At 51.7% G+C, this 20,162-nt stretch overlaps 1 protein-coding gene across 1 annotated transcript in view; it reads left to right on the plus strand.

Annotated features, from left to right (window-relative positions):
• Positions 1-20,162, plus strand: part of PINLYP (phospholipase A2 inhibitor and LY6/PLAUR domain containing) — a 110,713-nt gene that overhangs the window by 61,744 nt on the left and 28,807 nt on the right. The window contains exon 3 of the mRNA XM_085615655.1: positions 3,060-3,206. Within this exon, the coding sequence (XP_085471781.1) occupies positions 3,060-3,206 (147 nt within the window). The remainder of the gene's footprint in view (positions 1-3,059; positions 3,207-20,162) is intronic.

Here is a 20,162-nt window from a genome sequence, read left to right on the forward strand (position 1 = left end):
CCTCTTCTGTCCACACCTGTCTCTGCCCTCCTCTGATCCCATGCCTGTGCTCTCCGTGGACACTCTGCCTTTCATCTCCTCTGCTCTCTGACACATTGCATAGGTCCTCTTCTGTCCACACCTGTCTCTGCCCTCCTCTGATCCCATGCCTGTGCTCTCCGTGGACACTCTGCCTTGCCTCTCCTCTGCTCTCTGACACCTTACATAGGCCCTTTTCTGTCCACATCTGTCTCTGCTCTCCTCTGATCCCATGCCTGCGCTCTCCGTGGTCACTCTGCCTTGCCTCTCCTCTGCTCTCTGACACCTTGCATAGGCCCTCTTCTGTCCACACCTGTCTCTGCTCTCCTCTGATCCCATTCCTGTGCTCTCCTTGGACACCCTGCCTTTCATCTCCTCTGCTCTCTGACACCTTGCATAGGTCCTCTTCTGTCCACACCTGTCTCTGCCCTCCTCTGATCCCATGCCTGTGCTCTCCGTGGACACTCTGCCTTGCCTCTCCTCTGCTCTCTGACACCTTACATAGGCCCTCTTCTGTCCACATCTGTCTCTGCTCTCCTCTGATCCCATGCCTGTGCTCTCCGTGGACACCCTGCCTTTCATCTCCTCTGCTCTCTGACACATTGCATAGGTCCTCTTCTGTCCACACCTGTCTCTGCCCTCCTCTGATCCCATGCCTGCGCTCTCCGTGGTCACTCTGCCTTGCCTCTCCTCTGCTCTCTGACACATTGCATGGGTCCTCTTCTGTCCACACCTGTCTCTGCTCTCTGATCCCATGCCTGTGCTCTCCGTGGACACTCTGCCTTGCCTCTCCTCTGCTCTCTGACACCTTGCATAGGCCCTCTTTTGTCCACACCTGTCTCTGCTCTCCTCTGATCCCATTCCTGTGCTCTCCTTGGACACCCTGCCTTTCATCTCCTCTGCTCTCTGACACCTTGCATAGGCCCTCTTCTGTCCACACCTGTCTCTGCTCTCCTCTGATCCCATGCTTGTACTCTCCGTGGACACTCTGCCTCTCCTCTCTGCTCACTGACACCTTGCATAGGCCCTCCTCTGTCCACACCTGTCTCTGCTCTTCTCTGACCCCATTCCCGTGCTCTCCTTGGACACTCTTTCTTTCCTCTCTGCTCTCTGACACCTTGCATAGACCCTCTTCTGTCCACACCTGTCTCTGCTCTCCTCTGATCCCATGCCCATGCTCTCCTTGGACACTCTTCCTTTCCTCTCTGCTCTCTGACACCTTGCATAAGCCCTCTTCTGTCCACACCTGTCTCTGCTCTCCTCTGACCCCATGCCTGTGCTCTCCTTGGACACTCTTCCTTTCCTCTCTGCTCTCTGACACCTTGCATAGGCCCTCTTCTGTCCACACCTGTCTCTGCTCTCCTCTGATCCCATGCCTGTGCTCTCCCTAGACACTCTGCCTTTCATCTCACCTGCTCTCTGACACATTGATTAGGTCCTCTTCTGTCCACACCTGTCTCTGCCCCCCTCTGATCCCATGCCTGTGCTCTCCGTGGACACCCTGCCTTGCCTCTCCTCTGCTCTCTGACAACTTGCATAGGCCCTCTTCTGTCCACACCTGTCTCTGCGCTCCTCTGATTCCATGCCTGTGCTCTCCTTGGACACTCTGTCTCTGCTCTCATCTGATCCCATGCCTGTGCTCTCCGTGGACACCCTGCCTTTCCTGTCTGCTCTCTGACATCTTGCATAGGCCCTCTTCTGTCCACACCTGTCTCTGCCCTCCTCTGATCCCATGCCTGTGCTCTCCTTGGACTCTTTTCCTTTCCTCTCTGCTCTCGGACACCTTGCATAGGCCCTCTTCTGTCCACACCTGTCTCTGCTCTCCTCTGATCGCATGCCTTTGCTGTCTGTGGACACTCTGCCTTTCCTCTATGCTCTCTGACACCTTGCATAGGCCCTCTTGTGTCCACACCTGTCTCTGCACTCCTCTGACCCCATGCCTGTGCTCTCCTTGGACACTCTGCCTTTCCTCTCTGCTCTCTGAAACCTTGCATATGCCCTCTTCTGTCCACACCTGTCTCTCGTCTCCTCTGATCCCATGCCTGTGCTCTCCCTAGACACTCTGCCTTGCCTCTCCTCTGGTCTCTGACACTTTGCATAGACTCTCTTCTGCCGACACCTGTCTCTGCTCTCCTCTGACCCCATTCCCGTGCTCTCCTTGGACACCCTGCCTTTCATCTCCTCTGCTCTCTGACACCTTGCATAGGCCCTCTTCTGTCCACACCTGTCTCTCTTCTCCTCTGATCCCATTCTTGTGCTCTCCGTGGACACTCTGCCTTGCCTCTCCACTGCTCTCTGACACCTTGCATAGGCCCTCTTCTGTCCACACCTGTCTCTGCGCTCCTTTGATTCCATGCCTGTGCTCTCCTTGGACACTCTGTCTCTGCTCTCATCTGATCCCATGCCTGTGCTCTCCGTGGACACTCTGCCTCTCCTCTCTGCTCACTGACACCTTGCATAGGCCCTCTTTTGTCCACACCTGTCTCTGCTCTCCTCTGACCCCATGTCCGTGCTCTCCTTGGACACTCTTCCTTTCCTCTCTGCTCTCTAACACCTTGCATAGACCCTCTTCTGTCCACACCCGTCTCTGCTCTCCTCTGATCCCATGCCGGTGCTCTCCTTGGACACTCTGCCTTTCCTCTCTGCTCTCTGACACCTTGCATAAGCCCTCTTCTGTCCACACCCGTCTCAGCTCTCCTCTGATCCCATGCCTGTGCTCTCCTTGGACACCCTGCCTTTCATCTCCTCTGCTCTCTGACACCTTGGATAGGCCCTCTTCTGTCCACACCTGTCTCTGCTCTCCTCTGATCCCATGCCCGTGCTCTCCTTGGACACTGCCTTTCCTCTCTGCTCTCTGACACCTTGCATAGGCCCTCTTCTGTCCACACCTGTCCCTGCTCTCCTCTGATCCCATGCCTGTGCTCTCCATGGACACTCTGCCTTTCCTCTCTGCTCTCTGACACCTTGCATAGGCCCTCTTCTGCCCAAACCCGTCTCTGCTCTCCTCTGATACCCAGCTTCTACGTTTCTCTGATTCACAGCTAAAGGCAAGGCCCACAGCTTCGCCAGGGGCTGTGGGAGGGCAAAGGACTGCGGCCGTCTGTCCAGTCTCAGCAACGAGCAGGTGAAGGTCAGCTCCAGCAGCAAGTGCTGTGCCACGGACCGCTGCTCCGCAGATGCAGTCAGTGGTGAGTGCTCCCTGCTCGCAGACGTCTCGGAGATTTATGTGGCACTGGCGCATGCCTGTTGTGTTAACTTAGTGAGAACATGAAGCGTCATAAGTTTCTAGCTGTCTGTGAACGTCGTTTGCTTTTCTTCCGCTGCATGTGACCCCTAGCTGTGTGTGCTTCTGTGTTCTTTGTGCCTATGTGTGTACATTGGTGCTCCAGTAGATCTGACTGTGTGTAGGAGAGTAGGATCTGCACTTATGTTGCCCCCACTTTTTTTCTGATGTTTACACTGGTTTCTGGCTATAGTTTGGCTGGGACCCTGCTAATCAGGGCCCCAGCCTCTCTGTTCTCTCTAAACAACTTGGAGTGCATATTAGATGCACTAGTGATTGGATACTGTGGCACCTTATGAGCCCCTAGTATATGGTACCTTAGGTACCAAGGGCATAGGTACTTCACAGGCCTACCAGGGACTGAAGCATGTATTATGCCACCCCTGGGAAGCAGACTAAATCTGACACCACAGGCCTGCTACAGCAGCCTGGGTGAGGTAGTGTTAGCACTCCTCACTGAGGTATAGGTTCCCTATATCTCACCTTGCACACACATATAGACCTATCAGTCACCCCTAAGGCAGGACCTAACAATTCTGAGGGCAGGGTGCTTGGTTTCCATGTGAGGGGGTGCCTCTGCCTGAGCAGGGCCCCTCTGCAGCTCTCAGAGTCCATTCTCTGTGGCTGTTTGTGGATGCGGTTAAACCATATACTCTTAAGTGCATTATAACCTAGCAGTAAATGCTAACTTTGGGATGGCTGCATCAAAACATGTTGTGTTTGGTGTCAAACACTTTGGAATCATACCCCCACACCAGTAACTGGTGTGGGAGTATGATCCCACCCTTCTAGAGGGATAGACATGTACCCACTGTGGAAACACGGTAGAATCCTGAAGAGCCCTGGCATCACAAAATGGATGCCACCAGCACAGACACTGGGCTGCCCTCCTGCTGCTGACCTAAACTCGCAGTGGAGGAGGCCCAACAATAGGCATCCTGTCACAGGGAGGTGTAACCACCTTCCAGACAGTATTTAGTGTATTGGGGCTGGGTGGGTGCACTCCTAGAGTGCTTTGAAGTCCTGAACTGGGGGAGCAGTAGGCTCCTCTGTGCATATGCCAGCTCAAACCGGTTCAGGGGCTACCAGCCCCTGCTCTGGCACGAAACTGGACAAAGGGAAGTGGGTGTAGCCACCCACTCCCCTGACCCTCCCATAGGAGTGGTCATAGAGCTAGTCCCTCCCTTCCTTCTAGTATAAGTTAGGGAACCCTTGCCATTGCAAACTAGATATCCCGGGACGACGCTCTGAAGAAGAATCCTGGACCTTCGACGTTCCACTACCTTTGGAAGACTGAAGAATCACCCTTGGAGTCAAGGAGTGACTCCCCTGCTTGGCAGACACCAAAACTTTGCATCAACAGTCGCAAACTTTCCCGCTATCGCAGGAGTCCGAAGTCCCTGCAGTCCCAGAAGTAGATTTCCTTACTTCTCCAAGGCCATCGTGAGTCCCCAGCAAAGCTGAGGCAAGTGGACCCCACGAGTGACGAGGAACAGCAATACCCGGGTACCGTGCACTATTGTCGAGTGCAACCCCTTCACGACGTTCTACGAACTTGTGCTTTGGACCACGTGTGGATTTCCTCCGAAGATCAGAGGCCTACCTCATCCCGAGTGACCGTGGGCTCCTGGTGAGTGAATCCTCCCGAGGCGTCTTTGCGATCCCTTTCCGGTTGGCTTGTGGGTCCCCAGAAGACTTATCTACAGAACCAAAGGGATCCCCTGGTTGCTCCAGGCCTGCCCTGACTTACCCTCGCTGGGTGAGTCCCTCAGACCTTGCTGGTCTGCACCGCTGACTTTCTTTTCCACGAGACTTGCTGTTGCCAAGGCTTGTTGGCTCCAATCCGGTTGCCGACACCTCAGTAAGCTGCAGACTTCGTGGGACACGCCGAATCCAGCTCCTGGTCGACGCCTCATGGACCTCGTGGCTGAAGAGTCAAGATACTCGTGATCACCTGAAATCACCCGACTACTGTGGGCATCCAGCTTCCTGGCCCCGGGTCACTGGCAAGTGACTTTGAACACTGTCTCCTCTGCTTTCAGGTCTTCTATCTTCTGAATCCAGCCTTGGATTCCACCGGACACTTCTCCTGTCTTCACAAGCAGCAAGTCTTCTTTGGCTCCCATTGAAAACGACGCCGCGACCTGTTAGACCTAGCACATTGGCGTGAGTCTCCCTTCCATTTTTCGCTGTTGCCTCATATGTTTTTGCTGGTGGTAGTTGCTCAGGGCACTGTGCCACTGCTGTCCAGTGCCACAGTTCAAGTGCTCCCTTTTGTAAATTGATGTATGATTTGTGATTCCATGATTGGTTGGTTTGGTTTACCTGTCAGACCCTAGTACAGTGCACCAGAAGTGCTCCAGGGCTGTACTTGTCTACCACAATTCTGGCTCCACCTCCTGTGGGGCGTCTAATGTTTCTGCCCTGCACTATGAAAGGAAAGGAGAAGTCTGGTAACCAAAGTGCTCAGGAACTGGTTTGGACTGGGCAAAGGTCGCTCTGCCTTCAGAGGACAAAGGATTTCTAGGTATAAATATTGGGACCCTGATCCCAAGAATTTAGATCACTTTGGGAAAACAAGAAGAACCTCTGATGAGGGAGGAACGAGAAGAAGCTGAGGAGGAAAACTATCCCTGAACCTGGGGGGTTGGCCTGCAGTGGTTGCCTTACTGCCAAAGAGAGGAGAAAGGAACTTTGTGTGTACTTTTGCTCAACTTGTGAAGGATCTTCAAGAGCTTGGAAAAGAGCTTGCCTCCTCCTGAAGTCTCAGGAACAACAGACTTCACCCCCCAGCTCCCCAGAGTTCTTTGGAAGTGCCTTCTGCTGTTGTTGGGCCTTCTGAGGGACTGCGTGTCGCAAGGAGCTGGAAGCGCGTCTCAAGAAGGAGAAGCGTGCCGCCGTCGGAGCTGTTGTCGTCGCATCTCGTAAAGTGTGTCGCCGCTGCAGCATCGCATCGAGCGGAAGCGTCTCGCATCATCCAGGAAGTGTTTCGCAACGCCGAAGAAGCGTGTCGCCATTGCAGCCATCGTAGCTGACGCATTGCACCGCATCAAGAGAAGAGTCTCGCATCGAGGAAGAAGCGTGTCTCCATCGCAGCTATTGTAGTTGTCGCATTGCACCGCATCAAGAAAGCGCCTCGCATCCACGGAGAAGCGTGCCACCGTCGGAGCGGCTGTCGGCGCATCATGTAAAGGGGTGTCGCCGCTGCAACATCGTATCGAGCGGAAGCGTCTCGCAAACGTCGGAGAAGAGTGTCGCTGCCAAGGCCGCTGTCATCGCATCGCGTAAAGTGTGTCGCCGCTGCAGCTGAAGCATCGAGTCAGGTCATCTCGCAACGTCGGAGAAGCATGCCGCATCTGGAAGATCTTCACGTCTTTATTTCTTTGCACCAAAAACTTCATCGCATCAACATCGTTGCAACACTTTCGTTGCCCTGCGTGTCGCATCTAAAAGGTACATTGACTTAAAGTGTCGCATTTATGATCTTAAGAGAACTAAGCAAAATTCTACCATCTAAAGTAACAGTATTGTGTGTTTTTGTCGCTTATATGGTCTTGTGGTAAATCTATATAAAGAATACTTATTTTTGATATACAACCTGTGTGGTGTCCATCTGTAGTGTTGAAACTTGGTTACTGTATGTGTTCACAAATGCTTTACACACTGCCTCTGAGATAAGCCTGTCTGCTCGTGCCAAGCTACCAAGGGGGTGAGCAGGGGTTATTTAAGGAGTGTTCCCTCTTACCCTGACTAGAGGAGAGGGTCCCTATTTGTCACAAGTGCATACCTGTGCCAACTAGAGACCCCCAAGTCTAACACGACCCAACACCAAAAGACACCTATGCACCCGGCTTCCCTGGGTGAGGTAACTCCAGCACTACGGTGCTCCTGTGGGTGTTGGCTCTAGAACTACTTACCCTGTAAGTGACTTGCTTGTAGACTCTCCTGAAGTACCCTAAAACTTTAAAATTCGAACCGCGACTTTCTCCATTGAAGTCTATTGGGATCCGCGGCTGTGTTCTCACACTGCATGCGTCTCCCGTGGGTCCTTCACTTACCTGCCTTGGGTGGATTAGTGAGGCCAAACACACAATGTATATGAGGGTCCTAGGGGAACTAGTTTAAGGACTATGGCACCTTCAATCCCCAGAAGACACAGAAAACAACTAACAGAAGGTATTAAGTCCAAACACAAAGAACAGAAAGCCACTTGATGCTATAAACATAGTGAAAGCCTCTTCAAATAGTTAGTACATCACTATGTCAGGAGTTAAGAGTCCATCAGCCCACCCTTATTGGCGGAGCATCGTCATCTCAGACTCTAAGGGGTCAAGGTCTGGGCCCGCAATATCGGTCCAGCCGGCCCTGCCGGGTACCTGACCTAATGATCCCAAGGTAGAGAAAAACTCCTGCCACAGTGTGTAATCCAACTTTGTGGGGACTCAAAAAATGTGCAGTGCTCTAAAGTGAAAGTGTAATAAAAATGACTACGTGGGCAAAAAATATGTTTATTAAGGATTGACCAGGTGTCATATCTAAAAGACCAAATAGTCTTGAAAAAATTGACTATTTCCTGACTTGGTCTTGTGAGGTCGACATGTTTCAGCTGAAGTGGTCAACTGACCCGGCTTTCTTCAGGACCTAAATTGATGGAAATCAAGGCTACTGCAGGATTAACATATTCAGTGAAGATAATGTGAAGAACAAACATCCTTTAAAATCATTAAAGTATAATCATCAGGTAAGTATATGGCGATAGCCACCCCACCAGACAAGCAACCTTTTTGCTTGGGTATAAGAACTTTGTCTTCTTTCCTGAAAGGAGTTAGGAGAATCAAACCATTAGAAAGGTATATCACATAACCGTATACAGCATCAATGACTACTATTCTGCTGTGCCATTTGTGCACTGCACTTGTTATCAAAAACCCAAAACGTGGTTACAAGTAAGTAAAGTTTTGAAAACATAGATTCAACTCACCCAGCTTTCTGTGGGAGGAAAGCCTCACCTCACCCGGCTGACTGCTCGGTGAAGGAGGCACCGCTCTGTTAATGTAAGGACAGAAAAGAACAAGTTGCACACAGATACTCGTCCATCTGCACTCCCTACAATGCAGACCAGCGAGTTTACCTAATTGTCTTCTCCGGAATCCGAGAGCGTGTATGCTCTCATTCAGCTGACTCTCACTCCAGTTCCAGTGCGTGTTTTCCTCCCGCCTTCGGCTTGCCGCTTTGAGACAGCTCGAGGTTTCTGAACCCCTGCCTGCTACAAACCTCAGAGGTTGTCGGATTTATCTGCACACTCCACAGTTCTCTTCAAGGTTTATACTAGACATCGGAGTGGAATGGTAGCTCCTGGGGAATGATTACGGATGCCCGGAGGTTTAATCCCGGGCATTTTTTGGTGTTTAATTTGACGATTTGGAGACCGGCGACCCCAGGGATTTAGCACGCTCATGAGCGTGAGAGAGACGCTATATTCTCTCAAGTAGTCCGGATCCCGCATGCGTATGGAGACGAGTGTCGCTATACTCATGCATGCGCGTTCGGATGCACGGGCTCGTAGAGAAGACCAATACCAGCACCTGTTTCTCAAATGAATAATTGTCCCAATTAGAGCGGATGTTTAAGGAGTCCCCTCCTTCCTGCCGTCACCTCCCAGACCGCTCGCAGTCTGGCTCGAAGTACCGACGGACAGGTAAGGAGAGGGGAGCTTCTGGTTCTGCAAATAGTAGACTAATACATCTGGTTTGAATCCACTGTGGCGTTTTGGGAAGGAGACAGTGCATTTGGATTATCTCCCTTTGAATAAATAAATAGCGTGGCAGTGCTCTCTCCAAGACCTGATGGCACAAGTCTGTAGAGAGAGGTTGATACTTTTAAACCACATGGAGGGTGGCAGTTCTCCTTGCCCCCCCCTCATTTGACTGCACTGAGTTGCTTAATAGTGGTTTATCCTCCTGTTTTTTGGTATGAGGGTCTCTCCTTATGGACTGGATTTGTAAGACAACAACTTCCCCGCACACCTGGCCTGTCATGCTCGTGGGGCAGGTTCCCTAAAGTCGAGGTTTTATTGGTTTTGGGGCATTAAATACATTGTAGGGAGTGCAGATGGACGAGTATCTGTGTGCAACTTGTTCTTTTCTGTCCTTACATTTTAACAGAGCGGTGCCTCCTTCACCGAGCAGTCAGCCGGGTGAGGTGAGGCTTTCCTCCCACAGAAAGCTGGGTGAGTTGAATCTATGTTTTCAAAACTTTACTTACTTGTAACCACGTTTTGGGTTTTTGATAACAAGTGCAGTGCACAAATGGCACAGCAGAATAGTAGTCATTGATGCTGTATACGGTTATGTGATATACCTTTCTAATGGTTTGATTCTCCTAACTCCTTTCAGGAAAGAAGACAAAGTTCTTATACCCAAGCAAAAAGGTTGCTTGTCTGGTGGGGTGGCTATCGCCATATACTTACCTGATGATTATACTTTAATGATTTTAAAGGATTTTTGTTCTTCACATTATCTTCACTGAATATGTTAATCCTGCAGTAGCCTTGATTTCCATCAATTTAGGTCCTGAAGAAAGCCGGGTCAGTTGACCACTTCGGCTGAAACATGTCGACCTCACAAGACCAAGTCAGGAAATAGTCACTTTTTTCAAGACTATTTGGTCTTTTAGATATGACACCTGGTCAATCCTTAATAAACATATTTTTTGCCCGCGTAGTCATTTTTAATACACTTTCACGTTAGAGCACTGCACATTTTTTGAGTCCCCACAAAGTTGGATTACACACTGTGGCAGGAGTTTTTCTCTACCTTGGGATCATTAGGTCAGGTACCCGGCAGGGCCGGCTGGCCCGATATTGCGGGCCCAGACCTTGACCCCTTAGAGTCTGAGATGACGATGCTCCGCCAATAAGGGTGGGCTGATGGACTCTTAACTCCTGACATAGTGATGTACTAACTATTTGAAGAGGCTTTCACTATGTTTATAGTATCAAGTGGCTTTCTGTTCTTTGTGTTTGGACTTAATACCTTCTGTTAGTTGTTTTCTGGATTAGTGAGGCCCCAGCGCTTCTGAAGGCCCTGTCTCTTCTCAAGTCGATATTCCTAAACCTCTTTTTTGTATATGGTCTGTGTTAGAATCGGGGGTCTATGGTTGGCGCAGGTATGCACTTGCGACAAGCAGGGACCCTCTCCTCCAAGTCAGGGCAAGGGATTACTCTCAGCAAATAACCCCAGCTCACCCTCTAGGTAGTGTGGCGCAAGCAGGCAGGCTAAACTCTAGAGTACATATGGTTAAGCATTTGTAATGTCCCACAATAATCAGCAACCCACCACACAGAGGCACACGACTGTTTCTGTAAAAATATATCTCTTTATATAGATTTCTTAAGCATGCTTCAGTTACAGTCTTTTAGGCTTTAAAAACGGTTCCAGTTACTTGTTACAATGTTCCAATTCGGTATTAGGATGCCACAGTTCTTATAACTGCAAGGCTGGGCGCTGGCTGCACTTCTTTGAGGTCTGTGCACCTTGTAGCACTCTTTGTACACGTCGTACCACTTTACCAGAAGAGCCCCACTACACCCCCGCCTTCCCGCGTGAGCAAGTGTACGGGCCAATGATTTCAGGGCAGTACGCGCCGTACGGTTCTCCTACAATGAGGCGTACAGCTCTCCTTGCTTCTTCTTGGGGGTTCGAGGCGAACCACCAGTCTTAGAGGGGGGCGTCCCACGTCGCGGTGCGGTCCTGCTTTTCGGAGGGCAGCGATGCATTGAGGGGCGCCTCTTGACTTCGACGTCCGTCGCGATGTTGAAGAGGGAGGGGGCGGCAGCTTGAGGTGAATCCAGCGGCGAGGCGCTATCAGCAGGGCGTCGTCCTGGAGGGGCAAACTCAGGTGCAGGCGGTCTTTACGGTGTACTCTACGGCTCGGTGGCCACAGACTCACGTTGCTTGGACCGGACGGTCCATTCTTGCGGTGCGAGCTCCGGCTTGAGGGGGCAGCAGTTCGCGGTGCTCAAGCCAGGCGGGGCAGGCCGTTACGGTGCTAACTGCGGCACAGTCATCCAGAGGTCACTTTGCTTGGCGAGATGGGGGCGCACAGGTTCTCAGAGTGCGGGACAGATTCCCAGTCGCACTCAGGTCTCCGGAGTCAGCGCTGAAGGGGGGAATACACCAGCAGCAGCTTCCTTCTTCAAGGTAGAGGCAGCGCCCACTGTTCCTGGTGCGCAGTTCAGGGGGCAAGTTCACAAGCAAGCCCTTGGAGATTGTCTAAGATGCACAAGTGAATTAAAAGTCTTTCAGTCTTTTCTTCTTCTCTCCTTCTTGCAGCAAGGCACCCACCACAGGCCAGTCTCTCAGGCTAGAGACAGTAGTCCTCCATGTAGCTTTCCCAGGTCCTTCTCTTCAGGCAGAGTTTCTTCTTGGCGTCGACAGGATCTAATTTCTTAGGAGCCAGGCTCCTTCTTTTATACACAGTTTCTTTTGTTCTTTGTCGCCAGGGGGCCTGTGCCTGGCTCAGTCCGGTTTTGGAGCACTTTGTTGTGGTGACTCTGCTCTTTCCTTTCAGCAGCAGGGCAGAGACATCAGCCGCTGCACAGGGGGCGGAGCCGGCATTGTGGTGGCAGAGCACAGGTCTATTCAGAGTCAAAGGTGTACTCCTCCCACCCATCCTGGTGTAATCTCTCTACCCACCACCTGGCAGCCAGCCTGTCTCCTGGAATTCCCCAGCCCTGGCCCTCACTGAAACTAGGCAGAACACACACACACAGCAGAGGCGGACTGAAATGGCTAAGCAAGTAAATACTAACTTTCTAAAAGTAGTATTTACAAACACTGGATATTAAAATAAACTTTACTAAAAGAAGTATTTTATTATTCTGAGTTCAGGCATACTAAACTTGACTTTCTACCATGCACTCTGAGTCCGCTGGGATTATAGAGTGTAATAATTCCAGCAGCCCATTCTGGCCTATGGAGAGCAGGTAGCCTTTCAATAGTGAAAAACGAAAATGGCTGTAATTCACTATTAGGACATGCCACACACATCAGGGCATGTCCCACCTTATGCTTTCAATGCACCCTGCCCTTGGGCCTACCATAGGGGTGACTAATATGTAGTTAAGGGAAGGTTTAGGGACTGGCAAGTAGGTGCACTTGTGCAGTCAGCATGACAGTACCAGACTGCACGCAGGTTCTGCAATGGCAGACCTTAGACAGATTTTACTAGGCCGCTTCTGTGGGTGGCACAACCAATGCTGCAAGCCCACCAGCAGCATTTGTATTTACAAGCCCTGGCACTCCTGGTGCACTTTACTAGGGGCTGATAGTAAACCAAATAAGCCAAACATGGAAACCAATCAATGTATACACTTTTCATAGGGAGCACTTGCACTGTGGCACTGATTGGCAGTGGCACAGTGCCCTGAGCAGCTAACACCAACAAAACACATGAGGCACATCAGCAAAAAGTGGAAGGGAGACTCACGCCAAGGTGCCAGGTCTAACACGTGTCCCCTCCAGCTGAAATGTGGGGGGAACTACCCTACCCCAGGGAGTTCCTCTTCACTAAGGCGGAAAAACCTGGACAGACCGTCAGCATTGGCGTGATCTGTGCCAGGGCGATGTTCCACCGTAAAGTCCATACCCTGTAGGGAGATGGACCACCTCAACAATTTTGGGTTCTCACCCCTCATTTGCATCAACCATCTGAGGGGCCTGTGGTCTGTCTGAACCCGGAAGTGAGTCCCAAACAAGTAGGGTCTTAGCTTCTTCAGGGCACCAGACCACAGCAAATGCTTCTCGCTCGATTGCACTCCACCTTTGTTCCCGGGGAAGTAACCTCCTACTAATGAAGGCTACCGGTTGGTCCCAGCCCTCCTCAGTCATCTGTGAGAGAACAGCCCCTACACCATGCTCTGATGCGTCTGTCTGCACTAGGAATTCTTTGGAGAAGTCAGGAGCCAAGAGCATGGGCACCGTGCACATGGCAGTCTTCAGGGTGTCAAAAGCTTTCTGACAGGTGTCAGTCCAGATCACTTTCCTGGGCTGCTTCTTAGAAGTCAGCTCTGTCAAGGGAGCAACAATGCTGCCATACCCCTTGACAAACCTCCTGTAGTACCCTGTGAGTCCTAAAAAGGCCCTCACCTCGGTCTGGGTCTTTGGGGGCTCCCAAGCCAGGATGGTTTCAATCTTGGGTTGGAGGGGCGCCACCTGGCCGCTCCCCACTTGGTGTCCCAAGTACACCACGGAACCCTGACATTTGCTTGCCTTGATCGTGAGGCCTGCCTTGCGCAGTGCCATCAACACTTCCCAGAGGTGGTGCAGGTGTTCTTCCCATGTGCCACTGAACACTGCGATGTCATCCAGGTAGGCGGCGCTGAATTCGTTCAGCCCAGCCAACACCTGGTTGACCAACCTCTGGAAGGTGGCAGGGGCATTCTTCATCCCAAATGGCATAACCCGGAACTGGAAATGCCCATCTGGTGTGGAGAATGCTGACCTCTCTTTGGCCCCATCAGTCAAGGCGATCTGCCAGTACACAGACGTCAAATCAAATGTGCTGAGGTACCGTGCAGCCCCTAACCGATCGATGAGCTCATCAGCTCTGGGGATGGGGTGCATGTCAGTCCTGATGACTGAAGTGAGTCCTCTGTAGTCCACACAGAACCGGAGTTCGGGTGTGGCACCCGGCGCTGCAGCCTTTGGGACCAAGACCACTGGGCTGGCCCAAGGACTGCTGGAGGACTCAACCACCCCTAAAGCAAGCATCTTTGAGACCTCCTCTTTGATGCAGTCTCTAACCCTGTCAGTCACTCGGTAAGCCTTGTGCTTCACAGGCAAGCTGTCTCCTGTGTTCACATCATGGACGCACCAATCTGTGACACCAGGAACCAGGGAGAACAGGTCAGGAAACTGCCCCAGCAGCTGGCGGCAGTCATCCTGTTGCTCAGGGGTCAGGGTGGGTGAGAGGTTAACTCCATCCACTGACCCGTCTCGCTCTGAGGCTACCAGGAGGTCAGGAAGAGGCTCGGATTCCTCTTCCGCCCCATCATCTGTGGCCAAGAGCATGCCCACTTCGGACCTCTCCAAGTTGGGCTTTAGCCGATTGACATGTAGGACCCTCAAGGGGTTCCTGGGAGACTGCAAAATCGCCAAATAGGTGACAGGACTCTTGCGCTCCACAATCTCAAAGGGTCCGGTCTACTTGTCTTGGAGTGCACAAGGCTCCACAGGGGCCAGGACCCACACCTTTTGTCCAGGTTGAAGCTCAACCAGAGTGGCATTCTGGTCATACCACTGCTTCATTTCCTCCTGGCTGGCTTCCAGATTTGCCTCAGCAAGTTGCTTGAAATGCCTAGTCTGGTTCCTGAAGGCCAGCATGTAACTGTATACATTCTGGGGAGGTTTCCTGGGAGATTGCTCCCAGCCTTCCTTGACCAGACTGAGAGGTCCTCGTACAGGGACTGAACCCTAGAGACTTCTGTGGCACCTCACGGTACGCAAAGAGAAGACATGGTAAGAGGATGTCCCACTTACGCCTTATGGGTTCCTCAAGACCCATAATCATGCCTTTTAGGGTTCGGTTGAATCTCTCAACCAACCCGTTTCCTTGGGGGTGGTAAGGGGTGGTGAACTTGTAGGTTACACCAAACTCTTGCCAAAGGGATTTCATATATTTTGATATGAAATTGGTGCCCCTGTCAGACACCACCTCTAGAGGGAATCCCACTCGGGAGAAAATTCCCATCAGTGCCCGTCCCACCACGGGGGCCGTCACTGTCCTCAGAGGGATGGCTTCAGGGTACCGGGTGGCCTGGTCCACCAAGACCAGGATGAACCTGTTGCCCATGGCTGTCTTGGGGTCCAGTGGCCCCACAATGTCAATTCCCACTCGCTGGAATGGGGTACTGACCACAGGGAAAGGTTGGAGTGGAGCCTTTTGCTTCCTTCCACTCCTACCACTTGCCTGGCAAGTCTGGCAGGTCCTACAATGAGCATATGAGCTCCTGTGCATTTGAGGCCAATAAAAGCGGGTGACAAGCCTCTCATAGGTCTTGTCCTGCCCCAAATGCCCTGCTAATGGCACATTGTGAGCCAGCCCCAGTAGGAAGGCTCTGAACTTCTGGGGTACCACCAGCGCACGGGCTGACCCAGGTTCAGCAACCTTAGGCTCTGAATACAGGAGGTCATTCTCCCAGTAAATGAAATGTGTACCGGACTGATCACCATTGGCCTGGGCTGAAGCCTGCTCCCGCATACCCACGAGAGAGGGGCATTCTCTCTGCTCTCTGCAGAATTCCTCCCTGGAGGGGCCTCCTTCTTGCTGCCAATGGGTCAGCTCAGGCAGGTCCCCCAGTTCGGCTATCTGTTCCCTGGTAGGCTCCATGGCATCCCCCTCAAGGTCTGCTTCCTCCTGCGTCCTCCTGGGCAGTGGGAACTTTAGGGGCCGGTTTCCCACGCCTCCTGCGCCCCCTCCCTAAGGCCGGTTCCTGGGCCTCTCCCTCAGGCTCCAGGATCTCTTGAACACCCGTACTGGCTGCCATTGACCGGGTGGTCACGCACGCCCAGTCGGGTAAACCCACCATCCGCAGGTGATCTGTCTTCTCCACCTTTTCCCAAGGGGAGTTCTCCAAATCATTTCCTAGGAGACAGTCTACAGGCATGGCAGTTCTCACAGCGACTTGCAGAGTACCAGAGACCCCCCCCCACTCAAAGGGAACTTGAGCCATTGGACAACGACTCTCCGTGTTGTCAGCATTGACAACCCGACAATAGGCATGGGGTACAACCTGCTCTTGAGATACCAGGTGCTGCCGGACTGCAGTCACACTGGCGCCTGTGTCTCGAAGAGCCTCTACCTTCCTCCCATTGACGGTCAACACTTGCCCATATTTCTTAGTGTTAGAGGGCAAGTAGGTTAAAGGGACCATTTCACTGTCTCCTAGTGAGACTAGAGTCATCTGAACGGGGTCCCACCCACCTTGGACTTCTACCTCCTCCCCAAAGGCTACTGTAGCCATCTGCTTGGGTGTAGCACCAGTGGGTGCTGGTTTTACATACTGGCGACACTTGGGATCACTGGCAAAGTGACCCATTTCACCACATTTATAACATTGTAGGGGCCCCTTGGGAACAGGTTTAACTGTCGGGCCCCTGTCTGCTTCGGGGGTGGAGGAGGCTGAGAATCTTTCTGCTGGTTCCCTTGGGTATTACTTTGGGGGCCTTTTGGGAACCCTTTCTGTTTTCCCTTGTCCCCCCCACTCTTCTGCTGGGGACCCTGCCCACCCCTGGCGGAGTCTCCCACGTGACCCTTGTGGACCCTGGAGCTGACCCAGCGGTCCGCCTCTTCAGCAAGCTTCCTCGGGTTAGTCAGCTTGCTATCAATCAGGTGTTTGCGGAGCTCAGGAAAACAATTAAGGGACAAGTGCTCCCATGCAATTAAATCAAAGAGACCTTGAAAATCATTCACTTTGCTACCCTTCACCCAACCATCCAGTGCTCTGCAGAAAAAGGTTACATACTCGACATAGGTACTCCCAGAAATCTTGGTACACCCCCTGAACCTCTGTCTATATAATTCAGGAGTTAGCCCATACCTGGTCATTAAAGCTTCCTTCATGTGGGGGTAAGAGTTATAGGCGTCAGAGGGCAAATCTAAGAGTGTGTCCCGACCCTCACTGAGGAACCGCCCCCACAATCCCGCTCCCCAATCTTTCTCAGGGACCCGGTGGGAGGACATTGCTACCTCATAGGCCTTGAACCACTGCCCTATGACATAATTCTTAAAATACTCTTTTACTACATCTTTTGGCATGTACACCCTTGACTCTACCTGCACCGGCGTTGCGCTGCCACCAGAGGGAGGGTTTTCCAAACTTTTGGCTTTTAGCTCCAGCTCCCTCATTTTCATTTCATGCTCCATCTGAATTTTCCTTTCTTCCAGAGCCGTCTTCTTGCTTTCTAGCTCCAATTGGCCATTTAATTTCAGCTCTGCCAATTTCATTTCATGATCCTCTGGCGACAGGCCTCTGCCAAAACTATGAACGCTCTCTGCTGGTTCCACTGGTACAACTTACTCAGGTGCATTCCTTGATTCAATCCAGGCTTTCAGCGCCTTGTAGAGATCTGGTTTGATCCTGCATCCTACATGTGGAACCTTGAACTTCCTGCAGAAGTACTTGAGTTCGGATTACTTGCAGCTGTTCAGTTTTGACTCATCCCATTCTACCTATCCTACTTCAGAGGTTTCAGATACTGTTTTCTCTATGCAGTTTGAGCCAGGCATGACTTCAAACACAAGGGATCTTCTTTTTTTGCAAAGCAAAAATTAAATGTCTGTGGCTCAAGCTACTGGACTGTACTTACTGTGCAATGGTAAATAATCACTGTACAGACATCACAAATGCAAATCCGTGATCCCCACCACTGCCACCAATGTTAGAATCGAGGGTCTCTGGTTGGCGCAGGTATGCACTTGCGACAAGCAGGGACACTCTCCTCCAAGTCAGGACAAGGGATTACTCTAAGCAAATAACCCCTGCTCACCCTCTAGGTAGTGTGGCGCGAGCAGGCAGGCTAAACTCTAGAGTACATATGGTTAAGCATTTGTAATGTCCCACAATAATCACCAACCCACCACACAGAGGCACACGACTGTATCTGTAAAAATATATCTCTTTATATAGATTTCATAAGCAGGCTTCAGTTACAGTCTTTTAGGCTTTAAAAACGGTTCCAGTTACTTGTCACAATGTTCCAATTCGGTATTAGGATGCCACAGTTCTTATAACTGCAAGGCTGGGCGCTGCCTGCACTTCTTTGAGGTCTGTGCGCCTTGTAGAGCTCTTCGTTCGCGTCGTACCACTTTACCGGAAGAGCCCCACTACACCTCATGCTTCCCACGTGGAAACGCGTACGGGGCCGATGATTTCAGGGCAGTACGCGCCGTACGGTTCGCCTACAATGAGGCGTACAGCTCTCTACGATGCAGCCGTACGCTGCCTGCACGCTGGGATTTGGAAAGCGCACAGTTCTCTACGAGGCAGCCGTACGCTGACTGTATGCTGGGATTGGGAAAGCGCACAGTACCTTGCTTCTTCTTGGGGGTTCGAGGCGACCCAGCAGTTTTAGAGGGGGGGCGTCCCACGTCGCGGTGCGGTCCTGCTTTTCGGAGGGCAGCGATGCGTTGTGGGGCACCTCTTGACTTCGACGTCCGTCGCGATGTTAAAGAGGGAGGGGGCGGCGGCTTGAGGTGAATCCAGCGGCGAGGCGCTGTAAGCAGGGCGTCGTCCTGGAGGGGCGAACTCAGGTGCAGGCGGTCTTTACAGTGTACTCTATGGCTTGGGGGCCACAGACTCACGTTGCTTGGACCGGATGGTCCGTTCTTGCAGTGCGAGCTCCGGCTCGAGGGGGCAGCAGTTCGCGGTGCTCAGGCCAAGCGGGGCAGGCCGTTACGGTGCTAACTGCAGCACAGTCATCCAGAGGTCACTTTGCTCGGCGAGAAGGGGGCGCACAGGTTCTCAGAGTGCGGGACAGATTCCCAGTCGCACTCAGGTCTCCGGAGTCAGCGCTGAAGGGGGGAATACACCAGCAGCAGCTTCCTTCTTCAAGGGAGGGGCAGCGCCCACTGTTCCTGGGGCGCAGTTCAGGGGGCAATTTCACAAGTAAGCTCTTGGAGATTGTCTAAGATGCACAAGTGAATTAAAAGTCTTTCACTCTTTTCTTCTTCTCTCCTTCTTGCAGCAAGGCACCCACCACAGGCCAGTCTCTCAGGCTAGAGACAGTAGTCCTCCATGTAGCTTTCCCAGGTCCTTCTCTTCAGGCAGAGTTTCTTCTTGGCGTCGACAGGATCTAATTTCTTAGGAGCAGGGCTCCTTCTTTTATACACAGTTTCTTTTGTTCTTGGTGGCCAGGGGGCCTGTGCCTGGCTCAGTCCGGTTTTGGAGCACTTTGTTGTGGTGACCCTGCTCTTTCCTTTCAGTGCATAGGACAGAGACATCAGCCGCTCCACAGGGGGCAGAGCCAGCATTGTGGTGGCAGAGCACAGCCCTATTCAGAGTCAAGGTGTACTCCTCCCACCCATCCTGGTGTAATCTCTCTATTCGCCACCTGGTAGCCAGCCTGTCTCCTGGAATTCCCCAGCCCTGGCCCTCACTGAAACTAGGCAGCACACACAAACACACAGCAGAGGTGGACTGAAATGGCTAGGCAAGTAAATACTATCTTTCTAAAAGTAGTATTTAAAAACACAGGATATTAAAATGAACTTTACTAAAAGAAGTATTTTATTATTCTGAGTTCAGGCATACTAAACTTGACTTTCTACCATGCTCTCTGAGTCCGCTGGGATTATAGAGTGTAATAATTCCAGCAGCCCATTCTGGCCTATGGAGAGCAGGTAGCCTTTCAATAGTGAAAAACGAAAATGGCTGTAATTCACTATTAGGACATGCCACACACATCAGGGCATGTCCCACCTTATGCTTACAATGCACCCTGCCCTTGGGCCTACCATAGGGGTGACTAATATGTAGTTAAGGGAAGGTTTAGGGACTGGCAAGTAGGTGCACTTGTGCAGTCAGCATGACAGGACCAGACTGCACGCAGGTTCTGCAATGGCAGACCTTAGACAGATTTTACTAGGCCGCTTCTGTGGGTGGCACAACCAGTACTGCAAGCCCACCAGCAGCATTTGTATTTACAAGCCCTGGCACTCCTGGTGCACTTTACTAGGGGCTGATAGTAAACCAAATAAGCCAAACATGGAAACCAATCAATGTATACACTTTTCATAGGGAGCACTTGCACTGTGGCACTGATTGGCAGTGGCACAGTGCCCTGAGCAGCTAACACCAACA

Source organism: Triturus cristatus, chromosome 7, assembly GCF_964204655.1.
Source record: "Triturus cristatus chromosome 7, aTriCri1.1, whole genome shotgun sequence".
Classification (NCBI taxonomy): Eukaryota; Metazoa; Chordata; class Amphibia; order Caudata; family Salamandridae; genus Triturus; species Triturus cristatus.